The 21,016-nt window shown below is 39.0% G+C and overlaps 1 protein-coding gene across 1 annotated transcript in view; it reads right to left on the reverse strand.

Moving 5' to 3' along the window:
• The window catches only part of pigk (phosphatidylinositol glycan anchor biosynthesis, class K), a 34,273-nt gene extending 13,257 nt beyond the window's left edge, over window positions 1-21,016 (reverse strand). Inside the window, exons 1-10 of the mRNA XM_020630002.3 lie at window positions 20,889-21,016; window positions 20,628-20,681; window positions 20,408-20,499; window positions 19,272-19,407; window positions 18,904-19,015; window positions 18,037-18,133; window positions 17,105-17,222; window positions 16,694-16,804; window positions 13,009-13,181; window positions 3,011-3,092 (exon numbers count right to left, since the gene is read on the reverse strand). Coding sequence (XP_020485658.1) covers window positions 3,011-3,092; window positions 13,009-13,181; window positions 16,694-16,804; window positions 17,105-17,222; window positions 18,037-18,133; window positions 18,904-19,015; window positions 19,272-19,407; window positions 20,408-20,499; window positions 20,628-20,681; window positions 20,889-20,954 — 1,041 coding nt within the window. The 5' untranslated portion in view covers window positions 20,955-21,016. The remainder of the gene's footprint in view (window positions 1-3,010; window positions 3,093-13,008; window positions 13,182-16,693; window positions 16,805-17,104; window positions 17,223-18,036; window positions 18,134-18,903; window positions 19,016-19,271; window positions 19,408-20,407; window positions 20,500-20,627; window positions 20,682-20,888) is intronic.

The following is a 21,016-nucleotide window of genomic DNA, read 5'->3' on the forward strand; positions in this document are numbered from 1 at the left end:
CACCCCGTCACCAGCAGCGAGTCAACTGCCAACAGTGACAGGGCATTAATCAACTCCTCACATACACACAAATACACAATGAGGCGAGGTTTGTATACAGACGCTATGCAGCACAGCTATATATATACACTGTCACTCACTGTGATGACTTTTCTATTTACAAGCCGTCCCCTGGTCTCCTAGCAAATGGAAAATGTTTCTCTTAAGAAGATAAACATAGTGGGGTTTTTTTTTTTGTAGGTGGCAGAAATCAGCTACACACCACTTAGGAACATTTTAGGCATCAAATCTTATGAGATTCAATCAAATCAGGTTCCAGTTCTTCAGATGAGTGCGTCAAAGGCCGCAGCCTAGTCGGCAGAAAACACAGATATCTCAGGGAGTCTTGGTTACAATATGACAGCTAATCAAAAATAGGAAAGCTGTCAATAAGCTGTGTGGACATTGGTCATTCTGCTGCACTGCAGATGGATTATGGTGAGGAGGGGGAGATGACTCAGTCTGTCAGGACTCCCATCTTCAGCCCAGCAGGAGTGCGAGCCGATAATCGAAATCTCTGGCAGGGGTCACCGGGTTGACGAGGGTGTTTGTGAGTTGTACGTGTGGGTGCATTAAAAAAAGAGGAGAGGAGACTTACAAAAAAAAGAGAAAGACAGAAACATATGTAAAGAGATGCATTGAAAGAAGTAATTATAAAAAAGACAGAGGAGAGAGAGAACCAAATCAGAAAACAAAGAAGACGCCAAAAGCTTAATGAGGTATGTTGGTGTGACTTTCAATAGTGTGATTGCTACTGTGTTTTGAATTTTTATGGCAACATTTGATGTTCTAATCTTATATAAGAAGGGGGCAGCAGGACCAGAATTGACCCATGTTTTCCGGGCTTCCAAGGCAGTTCTGAGTCTCAATTTCTCAGAGTGCCGCAGGGCGCGTACACCCCACCTCTTTTCCATCACTATACTCAATAAGCCTCCGACAGAGCTCAGGCCTGTGGTCAGCTTCATTCTTCTGGGCCAGCTGACTGTGACACCTTTGTTCGCACTGAAGTCGATGTACGACAGAGATGTTTCCAGCAGCAGCACCCGAGGATTTTTCTGATGTATAAAAAAAGAATTATCACTTACTCGGTTCAGCTGGATCTGACCTTTACTATAAACACCAATCGCTTCATTTCTGTCTTCATAGTGGAGCTTAACATCACAGTCAAATAAAAACTCAGCAACTCCAACTCTGCTGTGGTCGCTGAAATGTGAACAGAAGCCTTTCTGACACGTCCACACTAAACAAATCTCTGACATTTTTTGCTGGAGGACCATCATTTTGTCCTTCTGTGTCTGTGTACTGATCAAAACAGCAAAGCTACAATTGTGATTTTTTTTAGGAAGTGGTTACAATCATTGATCCTCAGCTTTGGCTCTGACTTCACAATATAAGGTCTGAAGCTTGTGTTTAACTACAGTGAGACAAACAATTGCCCAGTTGTCACTTTGTCCTCAATGGAAAAATCCAATGAACTAGTCTGCCTTACTTTTGGTTCTGTTAATTACAGTAATGAAGATGTAACTGTAATATTTGAGATTTCAGATCCTGAAATAAGAATTCATTGAAGTTGAATGACGTACTTAGATCATCCAGTTAGTTTAAATACAGACGGGCAAACCTCTGGAATAACACAGCTGATCTGAAGCTCGTCTTAAAATGGTAATTTCAGGTGGGTTCAAAGAGGAAACATATATTCAAGTAAAGAACATTAGAGGAGTATTTTTAAACTTCTAGAATAACAATGCATCTTATGTACGTGTTTTTATTCATTTGAACTCTGATTGAAGTTACATCATCATTAATTCGTATGCATACATTCATTTCTTCACTATTTGGAGCCAGCTGTTGGTGCAACAATGAACGCAGACAGGGTTTTCCCACAGACTTGTTAATTTACCTGAGAAAGAAGAAGGATCCAAACCCTGCTTTTACATGGTAAGATACCTGAACAAGATCTTACTACCTCCTGTACTTTAGAGTTTTTTGAATAAAGACCCAAAATGGCAATCTCTGCCAGATGTTGGTGCATTGATCAGAGGTTAGGTAGATTATTTTGCCGATTTTGCAAAGATTCAGGCTGGACACACTAACAGAAAGGTCTTTAAAATAACATCCAATACCTGTATGTGGCTTTCAATGTGGCTTCTATTTGTAGAAGCTGTCAGAGTAAAGTCATATACAGTCCTGAACATTTCTCTCAAATAATCAAAAAAAAAAAAGTCTCAAAAACTTTTGACCATAAACTTCACAAACTTTGTACTTTTCGAGCGTTTATTGCATTGAATGATTCTGTGTAGATGGACACATTAATGCATTCGATTTCAGATTATTAAAGTATGGGTTTCTCCGTGGCAGCTGGGCCCAAATATTAGCTAAACTAATGTCTGCTTTTGCCCCTGCAGCAAAGATTAATATGACTTCCTTATTATTTCGGGAGCAAAGAGTTGAAGGCGAAGTATAGAAATCGTTTTTTTTTTTTTGCATATGGCTCATAATGGAAAATCTTACAGAACACAGAAGCGGAGACTGTTTTGAATGCAGAGCACGACGCTCTTAGAAGTGCAATGAGGAGGAATAGGTGTTCATTTGTGAAGGTCAGCTCGACTGAAAGCCACAATCCATTTGGGAACGAGGTGAATGCACAATTCCACCCCAAAACGCTGCCTATCCATTTCTGCTGGATTTCACGGTGGCCCCTGCACGCTGAGACCAGGAGGCACTTGCATTTCACAGTTAGAGCTGTCACCATGGAAACGACACAATGAATCTGTTGGTGGATGTTGCACGTAACTTTCTGAGTCCAAATTAAGGAGGAGTGTGGACGCACTTTGAATCAAGAAGCGACAACACAGGAGCCTGAATGAACGGCTGCTGACGCAAAAGGCAAAAAGAGATGGAGGGAAAAAAAACGTCATCACATGGTCTTTAGTGTCCTCAACTGACCCTGATGTCTGCAAGGGTCTCTTACCTGATGGATGATCTCAGACACAGGCAGCTGATCCACATATAAGTATGAATACGTCTCCTTTTCCAGCTCTCCATTCACAGGACTGGAAGACAGAACAGAACAGAACAGTTTAGCATTTACCTGAAGTCAATAGACTGGGCTTTGGAAACATTAAGCTTTCAAAGTGTGGAATGCCATCATTCAATGATGTTGAAAAGCTGTCAGGAAGAGGAACAGACTCCAGTGTTTCTCTTGGCAGAGAGTGTAAAGCAGAGGTGTGTATGATTGACAGATCATTTCAGAGCCGAGTCAATGATATGCAGTGCAAATTGATGCAAATGAACTCATTTTTCCTCTTGATGAATGAAAAAATAAATCATCCTGTGGGAAAAACATCTGAGTGACAATAATTGATGTGACTGGAAAAGGATTCTGTGTATATCGTTACAGAAGTGTAAAGGACAAAACAAATGGAAAAAAACAGGAAAAAATGAAGTTATTCTGCATCTATGATCTATCTCTTAAGATAATGAAACACCATGTTTCAACTTCAGCTACGTCAGTAAAACTTCCAAACTCCCAGACCCCCTGAACTACCCACAATGCACTCTGTGTTTTGGTTAGTTTTCCTAAAACAAGTCTGAACATCGATGTAGCAATCAATGAAAGTTAGTCTGAGCTTCAGAGTCGGCTCCAATCCTCATGTGGTATTTGCTGAAACGGTAAACAAACTATCACGGCTAATGTTTGGTTTTGGTGCTACACAGCAAACATCAGCTCTGCCCTGAATCTAACCAAACAGTGCTCTAAAAGTGCGTCGTCATGGTAATACTTTAATACATGGTAAAGCTTTAGTGTGGTAAAAATCTCCATCCAAAAAACAGGGGAAGGAAAGTTTCTCATCTAAAAAAACCTTAAGTGTGAAGAACAAGCAAGAAAATATAATCAACTCCACAAGTTAAAAAAATAACCAGCACAACATGAGACAAATAACTCAAATTAGGTTCTGACTGGCACACAACGTGTTTCAAACTTCAGCAATCTCTTTCAGACAATCCAAATGACCTGATTCAGTCTGTGCAACTAAAATTGTAATGATAAAGAGCCTTGTGTCCAATCTTTTGAATCAGCCTATTTAAAGGTCACGTATTTTGCAAATTACACTTTAACCATGTTTTTGGAACCCTATGTGTCCCTAGCACGTCTACAAACCCCCCAATTATGAGTTCATCCTCTCTATCTTTACCGTGCTCCAATTTTTATAAAATATGTCATCAAACAGGCTGTTTGGAGATTTTCCCTTCATGACATCACAAAAGGGCAAATCTGGGCTAATGCTGATACACATTAATGTTTCATGACTTCTTTTGGTGTAAGACTCCCACAATGTCACCGTTTCCTCTCATGTTTGACAATGAAAACAAGTCAGAGTTTGTTCAACAGGTGACTTCATCTGCCTTATAATAAACCTCTTCTCTGAATCAGTAGTCAGGTGTACTAGATTCCAGCATTTAACTTATTTGGCACAAAAAAACAGACATCGGCTACTGACATCAGTTCATGCCACAATACTTTACGATCAGATATCGAACACATTGGATATCTGCCGATATCAGCCGATACCGATGTTGAGCCAATGCATCCCTAGTTAAAACGGTGCATTTCCCTTCTAAGTACTGCAGTTTATCAGCAGGGTGTTTTTTTCACTTGATTTGTTACTAAATTTGTTCACAGCAAATTAAAAAATCGTAAGTGTTTCTAGGGAACTAAAAATGTCCCTTTAAGAGTTGTAAGTCCCCACATCGTCATCTCTTTGTAACTTAGAAGACATATTCAAGTGATGGAGTGTTAAAAGATAAACATCAAAACATTCTTCCTTTTGTGCATGTTTTCTAAGAAGTAACACACTCTCAAAGTGTTTACTGAACTGTAGAGGCAACATTTCATAGAAAGCTATACTTTAAGAACTTTGTATGTGTATCCTTGGGTCCAAGGCCGGATGAATAAACTGTTGTCAGAAGAAACCGCTCCGTTTACAAAGTAAAAAGATGGACCATTCTGAGCCTTTAAGAAGCTGTCCTTAAAACATATGTGACTTACGGGTTAGAAAAAAAATGAATTTGAATTTATAGCACTGAACTAAAGCTCACAGCTACAGCGACTTGGATTAATGAGGAAAGTTGATGCTCAGTGTCTTGCTCAAGGACTCTTAAAAAGGTCACAGCTTGGCAGTTGATTGATAGACATTAATTAATGTGAGGCAAGATGTATTAAACCTGCGACCTTTCAGACACAGAGCCATCATCAGGACTCTCCTGCTTTCATTGTGTCCTAAAGTCCATTAAAAGAGTATTAATGAGACACACCTTCACACTGTGTTACATTTTATATCTTTACTATGAACATGGGGACTGTCATTCATTTTTCCCGAATTTCCCCTCTGGGGATCAGTAAAGTATTATCCTATTTTGAGTAAACCCCTGGTATCCTATCCTGCTGCTGTAGTAAACACTCATTACACCACCAAATCTGCATCAAACCAATACCTAATTGGATCCTAATGTATGTTCAAAAAATATAACAGTAGCTTTTTTAGGCGGAATTACAGAGCCTGTTTTAAAATGACGGGATGAGAGCAACATCATCTTGAGAAGCAGAATGTATTCAGTCAGACGAAGCCCCCAGAAAACTTTTCAGATAAGACTTCTTTTCAGGTGAACATTATGCTAAGTTTGAATATTGCAATAAGCCTAATTCCAAACATGGCACATTCAACACTTGTCTGATTTAGATTTTTAACAGCCGGTACAAGTGATGAGCCCAGGAGGAATGTTGTGTTTACACGCTGCAGCAAACAATGCTACTGAATGCAGCTTTAAATGTAACCACATTAGAGTAAAGTATAAGGAGCACATTTGGTACAGAAGTGACCTGGAAGGTGCGGTGCCCATCCATGTTGAAAAAAATTCCAGTTTGCTCTGAAGGACAAAATTAAGGAGTTTTTTTTTTTTTTAAAGCTGGTTTCCCCTAGTTGCTCTCTTTGAAGAATCCTGTTTACCATAAATCCTTTGGACAATCGATGACTTAAATATCTTTTAATTATATATTGCAATTTTTTTATGATTATGTTTCATTGATTGTATTACTCTTTGCTTAGTTAAAAATGTGTTCCTGTATTGTATTTTAACCATGTTCTGTTGGGCCAAATCAAAAAAAAAAAACTTTGAGCTTAAAATTAACAAAATGAATGATATCCAACTGTCAAAACAACATCAAACCTGTAAACAATGTTAATAAAATATCTGGATCCAACAGTAAGGCAGAGTTGCAGTGAACAGTTTTGATATGTTTGAGTTCTTCTATGCAAGTCTGCTGTTGAATTTCTGTTTCTCTGCAGCCTCACAGTTTGATAAGAAGTCAGAAACCTTGAGTTTCAGGTAAAGGTCAGTGTGGAGTGGAGGTTCCCCTGGGTGACTGTCTTCTTCTCATCATAGAAAGATGGGGTCAGACAGCTGCTGACCAGCGTGGCTCTTCTCCAAACACTTGCTGTATGAAAAAACTGGCTTCTCCTTTTTTTCCTTTTTGTCTCTTTCTTCCCTTCAAAATACTTTCCTCTACATTTCCTCTCTGGCTTTTGCTCTTTTGTCCAGCCTTCTTTATTTCTGTCTTTGTTGCTTTCTATTCGACTTCACTTTCTTTTTCTCACCGTGTCGTAGCAGAAGGGGAAGCAGAAGTTGCTCCCACAGAAAAAAAAAAAAAAAGAACTGGGCTGCCGGGCGGGTAGACGAGCTCCTGCTGAGCCCTGAATGTGCTCTCAGCTCTTTCTGCCACTGGAAACATGTCACGGAATGCACCACAGATCACCCCCACACCCCCTCCTCCTTTTCACTTCGCACAAGAGATGAGCTCTAATTCAATTCAAACCACTTTCCACTTTATTTTCCATGAAGAGACTTTTGGAGAGGATTTTTCAATCCAGTTAGCTGATTCTAATGGATGTTGCTGCCCCCCCCCAACCAACCCCCAGCTCTGTATCACGGCTGTCTCCAGCTGCCATCTTTGGGTCAAACACATTTCCTTTAAACATCTGCTCTACTAATCACCTGAATCATTTCTTTTAGAATCCATCCACTGCTGCAGGTCACAAATGTGATTAAACTCACTTTGCTACTCGATTGGATATGAATGGAGCTGTAATTTGATAATGATTATTATCCTGGGACATCTTTTGGTCAACAAGCACCTATGGCTGTCTCTGAGCAACGAGACATCATCATTACACTGTTAAGCCTATGTATAATGAAGAGGAGTCCATTAAAACGTCCCCTCCATCAAGTGTAATTCACTTAATGGAAGAGCCTGTTCTGATTTTAAAAAACTCTTGTTTAGAGATGGTTGGGAGGAGAATCAGAGAGGCATGAGAGCGACACACACACACACACACACACACACACTAAATATCCTCCTCCACTTGTCTGATGGCCGAGTGAGCTGACAAAAGTGGATTAAAGCAGCACTATATTTAATAACGGCTTGTTTCAGGGGACATCTGTGATCTTTTTTTCTTGTTGGGGAACACTACGAGCTCACTACAGCTCATTTTCAGGACCTATGAAAGGCTATTATTTAATCTTACCTGTGCTGTCTGTGCAGCAGGATCATAAAAATGCCATGCCCATCTTCTTTAGTTGGATATTTTCCCCTTCAGATGTGTGTTTTTTGTTATAACTTTCTTACAAAATATCTTAAATGTGGCTAAATCAGACTTTCTGTATCAGTTGGCCTTGGGCCTGAATTCAACAACATGCACAAAAGATCAATAATCAGGCATGTGATTCTCAAAGGACAAAAACGCAGGAGAATACACAGAGTGCACAGCAAAATTATATTTGCACAACGAATAACCTGCAGCATATGTTATGTTGCAACAACACCTGCATCCTAAGCTACATCTGTTTGGTAAAAGCCAGTAAATAGTTTCATCACGTCAGATGAACTGAAGCCCCCCAGAACAGGGAGCACTTCATGCTCAAGTGGGGGTCTAAGGAACCTCCTCTAGGAAATTTTAATGAAACTTAATTTCCTGCTATTTGGTGAATTCATTGCTGGCTTTTCTGCAATACTTTTCTGATATTTATTTACTATTTCTTCCCCTTTGTATCATCAAGGAGAGGTTAATTCATCCTATCTATTTACAACTGCACTTGCACTTTGAATTGCCTGGTGTCTAAAAGGTGCAGTGTAAATAAATCTGACTTCCTTGTCTCACAAACCACTGTACAATTCCAGCAGTTATACATTTTAAAAGCCTGGGGCGCTGGTGGCACAGTGGTTAGTGCGCGTGCCCCATGTATGGAGGTAGTCTCCATAGTCCTCCAAGCGGGCGGTCCATTTAAATCCCACCTGTGGCTCCTTTCCCACATGTCATTCCCCACTCTCTCTCCATGATTTCCAACTCTATCCACTGTCCTATGACTCCATTAAAAGGCACAAAAAGCACAAAAATAAATCTTAAAAATAAAAATTAATGGCCTATCAGTAGCCTTTTACAATACAATAAATACGCAGATTTTATCAATTACAAGAATTACTTTAGTTTCATTATGGGCATTGGGAGTCTATTCCAGAATTGACAACGTTTTTATCATTATATTAAAGACATTGCTAAAGCATGCCGTCCTGTGGAATGAAACAAGGAGACCACTGAAGTCAGTGTTTACAGTTTAAGTTATAGGTTTTAGACCGAGCTTGCTTCCACCAACACGGGTCGGTGACAAAAGAACTCCAGAGAGAGACGTAAAAGTTGTATGAAATCTAATATGACGCTTCAGCTTGAGTTTGCTTCTTCCTCTATCTCTGGCAAAATGACATAAACAGTACAGAAAACATTTGATTTTGGTACGACTATGACAGCGTCCTGAATTTCATTTCATTTAAATTACGTTCTCTGAACTTTAATGTAAAAACAGATCTGACTCATGAGCAAAAAAAACCATCTGATTTTATTGCTTTTGTCACAAGTGAAACTACATTTTAATAAGAGCCTCAGGTGACACATTTAAATTGCATGTTTCATCAGATAACACTCAAACAAGACATTCAGATAACTTTTTTAGGAAGCTGGAACCAGAAAATATAAAGCTTTTTTTTGTCAAATGACTGACAGGAATAATTTATATTTCTCTGGATTGACTAACAGATCAATCAATTTATTTCACTAACGTCCTCAAGGGATTTGAATTGTGTCCAGAGCTCACTCGTGTTTTTTAGAGTAGAGTAGAATAAGCGTTTTTTCTTTTCTATAATAAAAGTTCAATAGGCTTTTAATTCTTTGTTTTTGGTGCATTAAGCTGTTTTTTTTTCTGTGACAGAATTTCATCAGCTTGGCAAAGAAATTCAATTCAGTGTATTAACTGAAGAAAAACAGGTGTTGTAACCTGATATAGGCCAACATGTTGGCAACAATATTCAATTATATGATGTCAGTGAAAAGAAAAATAACATTTGTGAGCGCAAGACTGCAAAATTCTCAAAACTGTTTTTTTCTCTCAACATTTTACAAGTAACTCTGCCATAGCTACGCTTTCTTTGTGTCGCCCAGCTGTTATTATGTGAAGTCACTTAGGTAACATATTATGATAAATGGTAAATTGACTTGCGCTTGTATAGTACTTGTGCTTTTAAACCGCAGGTCACACCTACTCATTCACACACTGATGGCAGAGGTTGCTCTGTATGTGACCCATCAGAAGTAACTAAACCCATTCATACGCCGCTGACGAAGCAGCAACTTGGGGTTAAGGACACATCCGACAGGGTGGATGCAGGACGTGGGGATCGAACCCCCGACCTTCTGGCTGAGAGACAACTGACACTACCAACTGAGCCCCAGCCGCCAGTATTAAAACCAGCAGTAATACTGTCACCTTCAGAATTCTATACTTTGTTCTGTATTTGCTAGTAGAAAACCATATATATGTGAAGAAGAGCAAATATGTATCACCCACAACACAGTTTAATATTAATGACGTCGAGCTCATCCAGCTAACAACACAGCATAATGTAACCTACAAAATGACGTAACTCCTCATTAGCCTCTATAATAGATTTGAACTTTCATCATAATATTTCCCTTTATTCATAGAAGTAGAAAGACTCCACTGCTGGGTTTCTGCATCAGTAAACTTTGCTTCATTGAGCATCAATAAAATGAAGCGATTGCTGCTTTCTTACATCAGATTTGCAGATAAAACGCTCTCTAGGACTGAATGAGGGCAACACGTGTGGTTCTTTTCTGTGCTGCTTCGTTCAGTAGACCTGATGTGTTGGCCCTAATCAATAATAAAGTAATCGGGGAAGTTGTGTGCAATGACTCACTAGCCCGAGGCCATAACAGACGATGACTAAAACCAGTGTGACAATTGCCTCTAATTACTAATTAGCACCCGACCGCATTGGATTCTTTGGCTTTAATACCTCCCAGTGGTTCAATTAAACCCCAGCTTAATGAAATTAATAGAAGTGGAGGAAGTACAACAATGAATAAGATTTTAATTTACATCACATCTGTTTGTAGAGCACAACGATCTATTCCTCTCACGCAGCCTAACAAGTAAATACACAGAGCAGTGTTTGCAGTTTGGTACATTAGCTGTGTGTTTCCTCAAACCACTGGTGTTTGTCATTATTATGGGATTAGTGACTGTGGGGTCTGGCTAATATGAGAAGGCAAACAATATGTAAGCAGGCAGAGAGGATGAAGAGGAGTCTTGAGTTTGACAGCTCTCTACAGCCATCTAGTGGCCACCTGTATTCATCACAGCATGTCTCTACCAAAAGCAACGACAGCATGCGTTTATCTGAACTAGGATGCTTTTTGTCCAGTTCACCACACAGTGGAGCCAAAGGCAATAAATCAGAAACACTGCTCTCACTCAATATCTCTTAACAAGAGTTAGTGAACCATAGCCTGAGGTAAGACACAGAAAATGTCCGTTTATGATCATTGATTTACTATGAAAAGGAGCATTAAGAGCTGGTGGTGATTACTAACAGCAGGAAATGCCATTTAAATTAGCTTTATTATCATCATCTCAAACATCTGTGCCATCTATCAGCCTTCAAATCAGTTTGAAATGTCTCAATTTACAGCTCAGGACAGCAGGCTAGTCACAGAGACATCCACCTTGTGGTTTAGTCTCTCTAGTACACTTCACTCAAAACATCATCGCTATTTAAGAGATGAATATCACTGATGAGAGATGTTCCCAGAGAAATCAAAGTTTTTAGTTGATAACATAAAAAACATAAAAAGAATTTGGGCTGCAGCTCTTCTGTGGGGAGGCTGACCACAAATAAGGATTTAACATCCAGTTTGTATCTAAACCAGCTCAAGTAGGACTTTACTGCACGGCTGAAAGTTACAAACAATCTGCGATAAGGATGATTTTTTGGAATACATTGTATTTCTAATGAACTGATGAATGTGGGTTCATTAAAAATACAATGTGTCAATTGTTTCACTCAGTTTTCATCTGAAGTCTTACATTATCTACAGCTGATTTCATTTCCCTGGCACAATCAGGTGAGTTGACATTAACTAATCTACCTGAATCAAATGCGATGACTAAAATATATGAGGATATTGAAAAGACATGCTTTCACTTCTAAAGAGTAGCCGTCGTTGTTATCACTCTAGAAAGACAGCAAGTTTTGCCCCTTGCACTGATTGGATCAGTGTTTTTTTAGCTTCCACTGGTATAATTAAAAAAAAAAAAAAAAAATATATATATATATATATATATATATATATATATATATATATCAGTCACCCCAGTGGAATTATCTTATCTAAAGGTCTGAAACAGTCAGGTGATAGGGCTATGAGAAAAAAATGGAAAAAGACTGTTGCAGTTTGACTTCAATGAAAGCTCAATCGACCTCGGGTAAAAAAAGGTTTTAACTCCCCGGCCTGGTTGTTCAATAGTAATCTGATTGTTTAAAGCTCGGATTGGATGAAATCTTTCTCAAAAGGAAAAAAAGGATTACTGAATCGGATAAGATCAGATAATCCAGTCTTGTTTTTCAGGATTGGGTTAACTTTGATCCAAAAAACTCAGGATTATCCTGATCCCAGAAGGCCTGACTCAGGATGGATCACAGGAAGGAAATGTAATAAAAAAAAAAAATCCACTGTTTCTCACAAAGATGTTGACATTTTCACTATCTGGCTCTTGAACTGATAAATCATACAGTAGCATAAAAGATAAGGTAGACTGCAGGAGTGTGAAAAAGAATGAAGGATTTCATCCCCATTAAATATTTCACTAAAAAGTGATTAATATCAAACAGATAACATTTAATTAAGTTCAGTATGTGTGGATTACTGCGCCCCCTGTGGACTAAATATAATTAAGAACCCAGTCATCAAGATATGGAAATGATTATAATCTGGATCTGGATCAGGTTGATCCAATCAAGGTTTTCATTGAAATAATGTGACAAATGTGAGATGGGTCACCTCATGATCCCAGACAGCAAAAAGTGGATTTCCAAATCCAGATTATTCTTATCTGGATCAAATTATGTGAACAACTTGGCTAAGGTTTGGCTGATCAAAGATGGGGGGATATTTTAAACGTGTCTGAAAACACCTGTTGCTAGCTACTACCAAGACCAATCCTTTTGTTCATGAGTTTATTTATCAGTCTGCTTCCTATCAGCATTTCTTCAGATCTTCTTAGATATTTTAGATCTTAAATATGATTAAGTCTTTCCTGTACACCCCTGTGTCTATTATGTTAGAGCTGCTCATAACAAGTTGCCACACAATAAAGTTGTTTGACTTGAACTATTTCCACTCATCAACTTTGATTAAGAAAATCATTCAGATAATCAAACACTTCAACATTCATTATTTCACTTTTCTCCCTCAACAGGTTATTAATTACTGTATCTTAAAAATATTAAAGTAAACAAAAACATTACACAAATGAGAAATACAAACAAACACAACTTACTTCTGCTCCACTGTCTTGATGGGTTCGGTCAGGTTGATGGTTTCCATGGTGATCTCGACTTTGCGAACGCTACCAAAGAAATCTGTGATGAGGACGCTTCCCGGGTCCCTCAAGAAAAGGTCTGTACGGTGGCCCGGAGTGGACACGCACTGACTCTTGGGACATACTTTGAACTGGAAAAGCAGACGAAACACAACAGTGTGTCAGGAGTTAGATACACATTAGAGCTGGAAATATCTACAGGATGTTAGATTCAGTTTTATCACTCTGCTCTTAGATTCCTCACCAGAGACCCCTATAACACTCATCACTGTATTCTCTATAACAAAGTTGGTTGGTCTCCTCTGTCACAGAGACGTGATAACCACATGTATGTCTTGATCTATAAATCTTACACGATGTTACATCACATCTCTGCTGAACTGGACCACACTCGCTCTACTGAATGTCTATTGCTTCAAGTCCAGCGGGTTTACTCTGAACTTGGAAAATCTGCTTTTAGCTTTTTTTGCTCCAAAAATGTGGATTAATTTAAAACACTCTCTCAAGATTGACACTCTTGTTTCTCTTGGGCAGATTAAGACAATGATCTCAAACCACTTCACCACAGTGTGTGATTGTTTCTACTGAGAATCATCCTGACCTGTCTCTGTTGTTTTATTTGTGCAGTTTCATTTGTTTTGATCTGTATCTCGACATGGTTGCAAATGAGGGAAACCTCAATGATTTTCAAATAAAGGTTTGAAATGAAATGAAAAATACTGAAATATCTGCTAATGCTGCTGTCAAGAGCTTTAGCAAATAGGAAAGTAAATCACATGGTGTAGGTCCCTTAAGCAAAGCCAGAGAGGGTTTTAATAGACAGTGTTTAGGAGTTTGTGTCTCCTACTTTTTATAGCACGGACAGCAAGCGGCTGAATTCAGCTCTACATGACTATAGCTCTAGTGAGAGGGGTTAAAAAAAAATCAGTGAGTGGAGATGATTAGAGGCATGGAGAGTCTGACATTTGTGCATGTCATTAAACATGACAAGCCTTTCCCATGCCCTCGTGTGTTGCCACTTGTGGGTTAATCTTCTTTGAATGTGCTATTCATCAGCGTGTTGTCCGATTTGACTACCAGCTTGAAGAAAAAAAAAAAATCGTTAAACGAAGTTAAACGTTTTCTCCCTCAGCCAAACAGGACTTCAAAAAACACATGACTGATGCAGGCTTCAGATGAAAGTTGGTGGTGATTTATTTTCTTTCACAGGGTAAGCATGTGCGGGGGGATAAAAAAAAAAAAAAATAACTTGCTGGGCTTGTCTGGGAAATCTATACTATTGATCCTTAATTCCACAAAATGGCACCAGAACAGAGAGTGCAGCTATAGAAAAAGGAAAATTGGCACTCAGTCCGAGCTCAATCAATGTGCTCTGACTTAAGCTCATTATTCTTTCCAGAGTGAGGATTGGAGGTGTTTTGATTGTAGCTCCTGTAGAGGCAGAGTGGATGGTGGGGATGAGCAGTGATCCCTGAGGCCTGTAGATCTCTGCAGGAGTGTAGAGGATGAAAAGGGAGGCGCTGCTGAGATGGAGGCGCCATGGCCCAGAGCAACATGAACCCACCACCAACCACCATCATGTGTCAAAGGCCAACTTGCCTAAACACAGAATCTGGTATTCTGCTTCATGTGCAGGAGTCCTGTGAGCCTGTGTGGCTTTCATCTGGATCCTTTAGGACCAGAAACTTTAAAACACGAGGCAGAAGAGGAGGGCAGTGCAGGACAGATACTGACTCATTATTGTACCAAATCCCAAATGCGTTCAAAGGAACAGAGTCACTTTGCCACAACTCACAGTCCACAAAGGATAACTCCTGTATGAGTATCTGTTGTATTCTTTGGGTTTTAATATATATTTTTCTGTTATTAAATTATTCATCATCAGAACCCTAATTAAGGTTGCTTGTGTTGTCTGAACCAAATGTTAAATCAAATTAATGATACGTTTTAGGGCTGGGCGATATGGACCAAAACTCATATCTTGATATTGTTTAGCTGAATGGCGATACTCGATATATATTAATATGTATCAACAGTGAAAACACATGGAAAAATAAACTACCTGTTTGTGAATTTAAAAAGTAATATTATAAAATAGAAATGTTCCTTAAATACAATAAAAGAGAGAGAGAGGAGGAGCAGGGTTAAGAGGAACAGACAGTCAGTCATCATCAGTGAGATGAGAAAAAGGTGAACTGGCATCTCTGTAACGTTATTTTAATGCAACATAAACTATATCGATACTAACAATATTGTCTTACTCTATATCTTGTTTGAAAATATATCGATATATCTTAAAAACTCGATATATTGCCCAACTCTAATACGTTTGTATTAACAAGGTTATTCAACATCTAGCAAATGTTTGACACGTGTGCTTACATAATTAACCAATACAATGGACTTTTGATCACTTCTTTTGAAGTTATTGATGCGAGATCGGGTATTCTCCACAGACAGTATAAAACATGGACATAGTCTCAGTGACATCACCCATATGTTTCTGAAGAGGTGTAATGAAGCCCAAACGTAGCAGTCGCTATATTAGAGATACTATCAAGAAACAGAGAGAGAGGTGGAGCAGAGGCGAATAGCTTGGTTGCACGTTTAGCTCGGCATCTTGCTAGAAATTTCCAAACAATAAAGAAGCACAAAAAAAGTCGAAAGCCTAAGGTCAGTGACAGGATTTAGTCAAAGTCAAAACTCGCCAACCTTTCAGTCAAACCAGAGACGCCCCCTAATTATGTCTTATTACACATTATGCATGTATATAGTCAAATCAGATTAGTTAAAGAAAGTCGTTTTAATATGGGCTCAAATGGGCACCACTTGGTTTTTGGAGCCAGCCTCAAGTGGACATTCAAGGAACTGCAGTTTTATTGCAATTCTCTGGTGTCATTTTTCAACAGTGGCGGTTGCCACTTTGTATGTTCACTCCTAGGAAGTGAATATAGGTGGGCAAAGTAGCTTTGAAGAGCTACATATTGAAAATAAGATAGCGGGTTAAAATGAAATGTATACTAAATGATTTACCGGTATGTGTTAAACAGATGACTGCGTCATTGTGAAAATGCACATTAATAACAGGCAGAGAGCGCACAAAGACAAACACAACACTGATCATAGTATATCAGGACCTACTGGTGTCTGCATGACACACTAACACTAACACTAATAATAATAATATAATTATCACACCTCAATAAGTGATAATTATCACTTCATTTGTTGAGGAAAAAAAACTATATTTTTTATAAACTTAACTTAAATGATCTATTTCTTATTTATTTTGAAGACCACTCATAACAATTATTTATGACCTATTTATCATGCTTTTAATAGAGCCACTTGTATGTGTGTGTTTCTGCTGTTGTTTTTGTGTCTAGCTGTATGCGCACTGATGCTCTTTTACACAAATAAATAAAGTTATTTGAATTTGAATTGAATTTCTTTAGTTTTGGATTGGTGGTTTAAAATATTCTAATTAGTCACATTGGGCTTTCTTAATCCTTTCTTTCTGACATTAGAGACTAAACAACTAATTATATTTTGTAAATAAACATTAGCTGCTGCTCTACAGTACACATGAACTCTTAAATTGGGTAAAATGAATGCCCATTGAAACATGCACACACATCCTCACCAGGTCATTCATGTTGGCTTTGCTTGCAGGGTGGATGTCCTCCAGAAACTCCAGCAGGTAGAAGGTGTAACGATCCATCAAATGCACCCCAATGGCCAGATCTGGCTGGTGCTAGAAGAGGACAGGAGGAGAAGTACTTAAAAATATTCAAAAGTATAAAGCAAAAGCATTCTTGGTTTTTGGACATTTAAAATAAATTATTACCAAACTCAAAATGACACACCTTCCCTTTTAAGTTTCCAATGAAATATGAGCAGCGTATAATTGAGCAACTGATTATTTCCACTTCTGACAGAAAAAACAAACTCACTCGGACTTTCTGCTCTTTTCCAGCAGAAAGTCTGAGTGAGTTGATGTGATTGATTGATGATTTTTAACTTATTTCTTTTTAATCAGGGCAGAAAAACTCACCGACAGGGAGTCCTCTCCAACTTGACTGCTGGCCAAAGCCATTAGGTTTGGAGAATAGAACCTCTCATACATGGAGGCTCCCTGACAGGTATCGATGATGAAGAGCAGCTCATTGTACCTGGAGACAAACGCACACACACACAGGATCATGCAAACACAGGATTGTATACATTCTTAAACACTTACGAGAGGAGACACCGCTGGTATATCATTCATTCATTTGTACCAATAAAACCTGGTATCAAACAAACCTCCTAACCATCTTTCACACTGCAGTTGCCATGGTGACTAAGAAAAACCAAAAGCTCCATTCAGTTTCTCCAACACACCCACACACACAGCTCTTTCCTCCCTTTCTCCCTCTATTTGAACACAAATTCTACTTTAACTGCTACTCCTAGTTCAGTTCAACATGATGAGGCTTTTATTTCCAGTCGTCTGGTCTGAGGTGGTTGGGAACGATGGTGGAAGGTAGCCAAGTCTCTATGGTGACTGTAATTTAGCAGATCAAGCTTGCAATTATCACATCAGCATCAAAGCTGCCGTTACTAAGCCCATTTATCCAGCCTGCGGTAAGTGACTGTAACCCAGACACTCTCCATTGATATGTTTGGAGGACAATAGAGGAGCTGGTGGCAGAGAGCCGCTTTTGGTCATTAAGTGTCTTGCAATTTACAAACTAAACAAACACAGCAGCACCTAAAAAAGGACCCATTTCTATTAATTCAATAGGTGGCAACTTGTGTTTATTTCACTGCTTCCCTTGCTGTCATGGCATCACGGTATGCTGCTTTAGTTCATTACGTCGGGCATCTTTCAAAAACGAGTCAAATTCAAGTAAACTTGCAGTCAGAAAAACACTGCACTTGTATTTTGCTTCAGGAGCCCGTCCCTTTTCATCGTATTGTCATGTCGTTTTCTGTGTTATTTACCTTCTTTTCTGCCACATCTGCTCAAAAGCATCAGCCAGCTCCACATTACTGATCTCCTCGGAGTCTTGGAACTTCAGAAAGCCATTCCCGCCATGGCCTGTTTAACAAACACATACTATCAATAATTCATTCACCTGTGATTCATAATGCAAATATGATATATAATGGAAAATATGAAAAAATGAAAAAAGACTGGGAGCAATGCACACTACAAAGAAGTGATCTGAAATTCTGCAACAGCAGAGAGGACTGTGGCTAAATTCATCCATGAATACGTATGAAAAACAAAATGCTTGATAAAGACCTAGTTTTTGGACTTTATACATCTTTAAACTAAATCTAAAGAGTGTGAAAACACGTCTTAGTAATCATGTGCAGTACCTTTATGAATATGTGTAAGATAAACAATTTAAGGACTGAAGTGGGACCACAAATTATTTAAGTTTGCAAAGAAAAATATAGAGAACTAATGGTGACCACTCCAGGTATCATCATACATTTTGTTTACCTGTTTTTTAAACATTAAACATCTCAAATGATCAGACCCGATGTTTCTCACAAAAAACGCCATATACTGTATTTAGCAAGTGTGGCTATGGTTGAGGCTGTCATCATTGCTGTCGTGTCAGCATTCTTCTCACTTCACCTGCACATGTAACAGGAAGCGACGAGAATTGTTTTCATCATTAATTGTTGTTCACTAAAGAAATTCTGTCAGGAATTAAAGCAGAAATGTACAAGCCTGATGCTTTGAAATGTAGATTAAGTGTTTCCATTGTAAAATATCTATCAGTACTTACCATCACACACTGATGATAAATATGAGTTTCATTACAGTATTTAGGCTGTGGTTTTTCCTCTCATTACCTGTCAGGTATATGAGGATGTTGCTTCGGTCATCAGAGAGGAGCCGTTTTGAGCGTGGCGTGCTGGGCGGGAGTCTTCCAGTCAAAACACGAAGGAAGTTCTCCACTGTCACCTGAAACCAAGACCGAAAACATCAGTCATTCTCAACACCGAGTATAGTCTACAGGTGATGAATTAAGCCACATATGTCTTCTAGGTCAGTGCTCAAATACAGATGGTGATAAAAAAAGAAAATAACTCATTAAAACATATGACCTATTTCAGCCTTTAAATATTGACACCTAGATATACAACTTTGGAAATCCTGAGGCAGATTGAAACATTTATAAAGAGTTAAGTGAAGCTGCTTGACTGCAATGTGAACAGACCTCATATCCTCGGTAGTCCACCTCCACATCGTCACCGTACACGTTCAGCTCCATGTTTTTGTGGCTGAACACTGTGGCAGGTTTGGGGTTTCTATGGTTACAAGCCATGTCATCAGCCAGCATGAGGACTATGTGGCTGGAAAAGAAGAAAAAGACAGAGGCCATTTAAAATGAATACATCTGAGAGTGTGTGAAAGGAGAAATGCTGTGAAATACATGTCCATGGCTATGTAAAAAGGTGAAAAACCATTAGCATGCTATTTCTTCAGTGTCTTCATTTGAAGATGATTGTTAAGGTAACAGCCACCTGATTTTATTACAAGACACAAGAAATTATTTGTATGTCTATTAGTAAGATACACTAACATGAGCCTCATGTTAGCTCAGAGGTGCTGACTGAATCCACATCATCTTCAGTTTATGTATTCTAGTATACTTCTTTAAATGCAGCACATGTATCGTACTTTTTCTAGTCTTCTGACTACTTTAAGTTACACCACATTCAAACAATGATGTCAGACTCTGCTACGTTAAGTGAACTATCCATTCACATGCCGATGAATCAGCAGCGGGAGCAATTTGGGATTCTATGTCTTGGGACATTGGGGACACCAGGGACACTTTGACATGTGGGGCGGCTGTGGCTCAGTTGGTAGAGTCGTCGCCTCTCAAGCGGAAGGTCGAGCTGGGCAACATGTCCGATGTGTCCTTGGGCAAGACACTTAACCTTAACCCTGAATTCCTCCCACTGCTTCAGTGGTGGTGTATGAATGGCATTAGTTACTTCTGATGGATGATACAACATAGCGACCACTACCACCAGTGTGTGAAAGGGTGTGAATGTGTAGGTGCGACCTGCGGTGTAAAAGCACTTTGAGTAGTCGGAAGACTAGAAAAGCGTTATATAAGCTCAAGTCCATTTACCATTTACATGTGACTGCAGGAGCTGGGGATCAAACCCAGATTACCGATACTACCACTGAGCCAGAGCCACAGCCCCGTTCCCAAAGTTTGAAAAAAACACTTATATTTACCTGTAGACAATCAACAACAAATACCCACATTATACTGGATGTGCAGCCAATAACGCTTAAAAAAACCAATAAAGGAGACATAGTAAGGTCAGGAACAGTCACCTGTCAGGTATGCCCAGCCTCTTAACACTTCTGTAGACTGACAGAGTGTTTGCCACATGACGGTAGTTGAACCAGAATCTGGATGTGCACACCTGTGTATCAAATAAATAAGCGCAAAGACGTAGAAAGCCGGTTAATCAGAAACACAGAGTTCTGTTTTCATACAGAAAAGCAATGCAGCTTGAATGTACCCACAGATAATACATGAATGAATACTCACCAGAACAGCCCAATTGTTTGTATGACCACTGCTGAAGAACTGCGCAGCTTGATTCTGAGAATAATGTGAAAGAAATTCAATTAACATATTCATATTTTAATCTGGTTTGTGCGGATACTAGCAAACAGACTCATCACCAAAACAGGTAGCATGACAGAACAGATGGCTGACATGAAAACACGGTATAAAACGTAAAACTGGACATAAAAATAAAGAAATTAGCGGTATATTTATGGCTGTACGTAATAAATACACACTCACCTTAATGTTACTGCTGTCCGCTAATAAGTATGTGGACCATAAGCTCAACAAAGTTAATATTTTCATTGTGCAGCCCTGTTAGCTTTCAGCAACAAGGAAGTGAACACCGGTGGCTCCACCCACCAACT

Source organism: Labrus bergylta, chromosome 4 (genome assembly GCF_963930695.1).
Source record: "Labrus bergylta chromosome 4, fLabBer1.1, whole genome shotgun sequence".
Classification (NCBI taxonomy): Eukaryota; Metazoa; Chordata; class Actinopteri; order Labriformes; family Labridae; genus Labrus; species Labrus bergylta.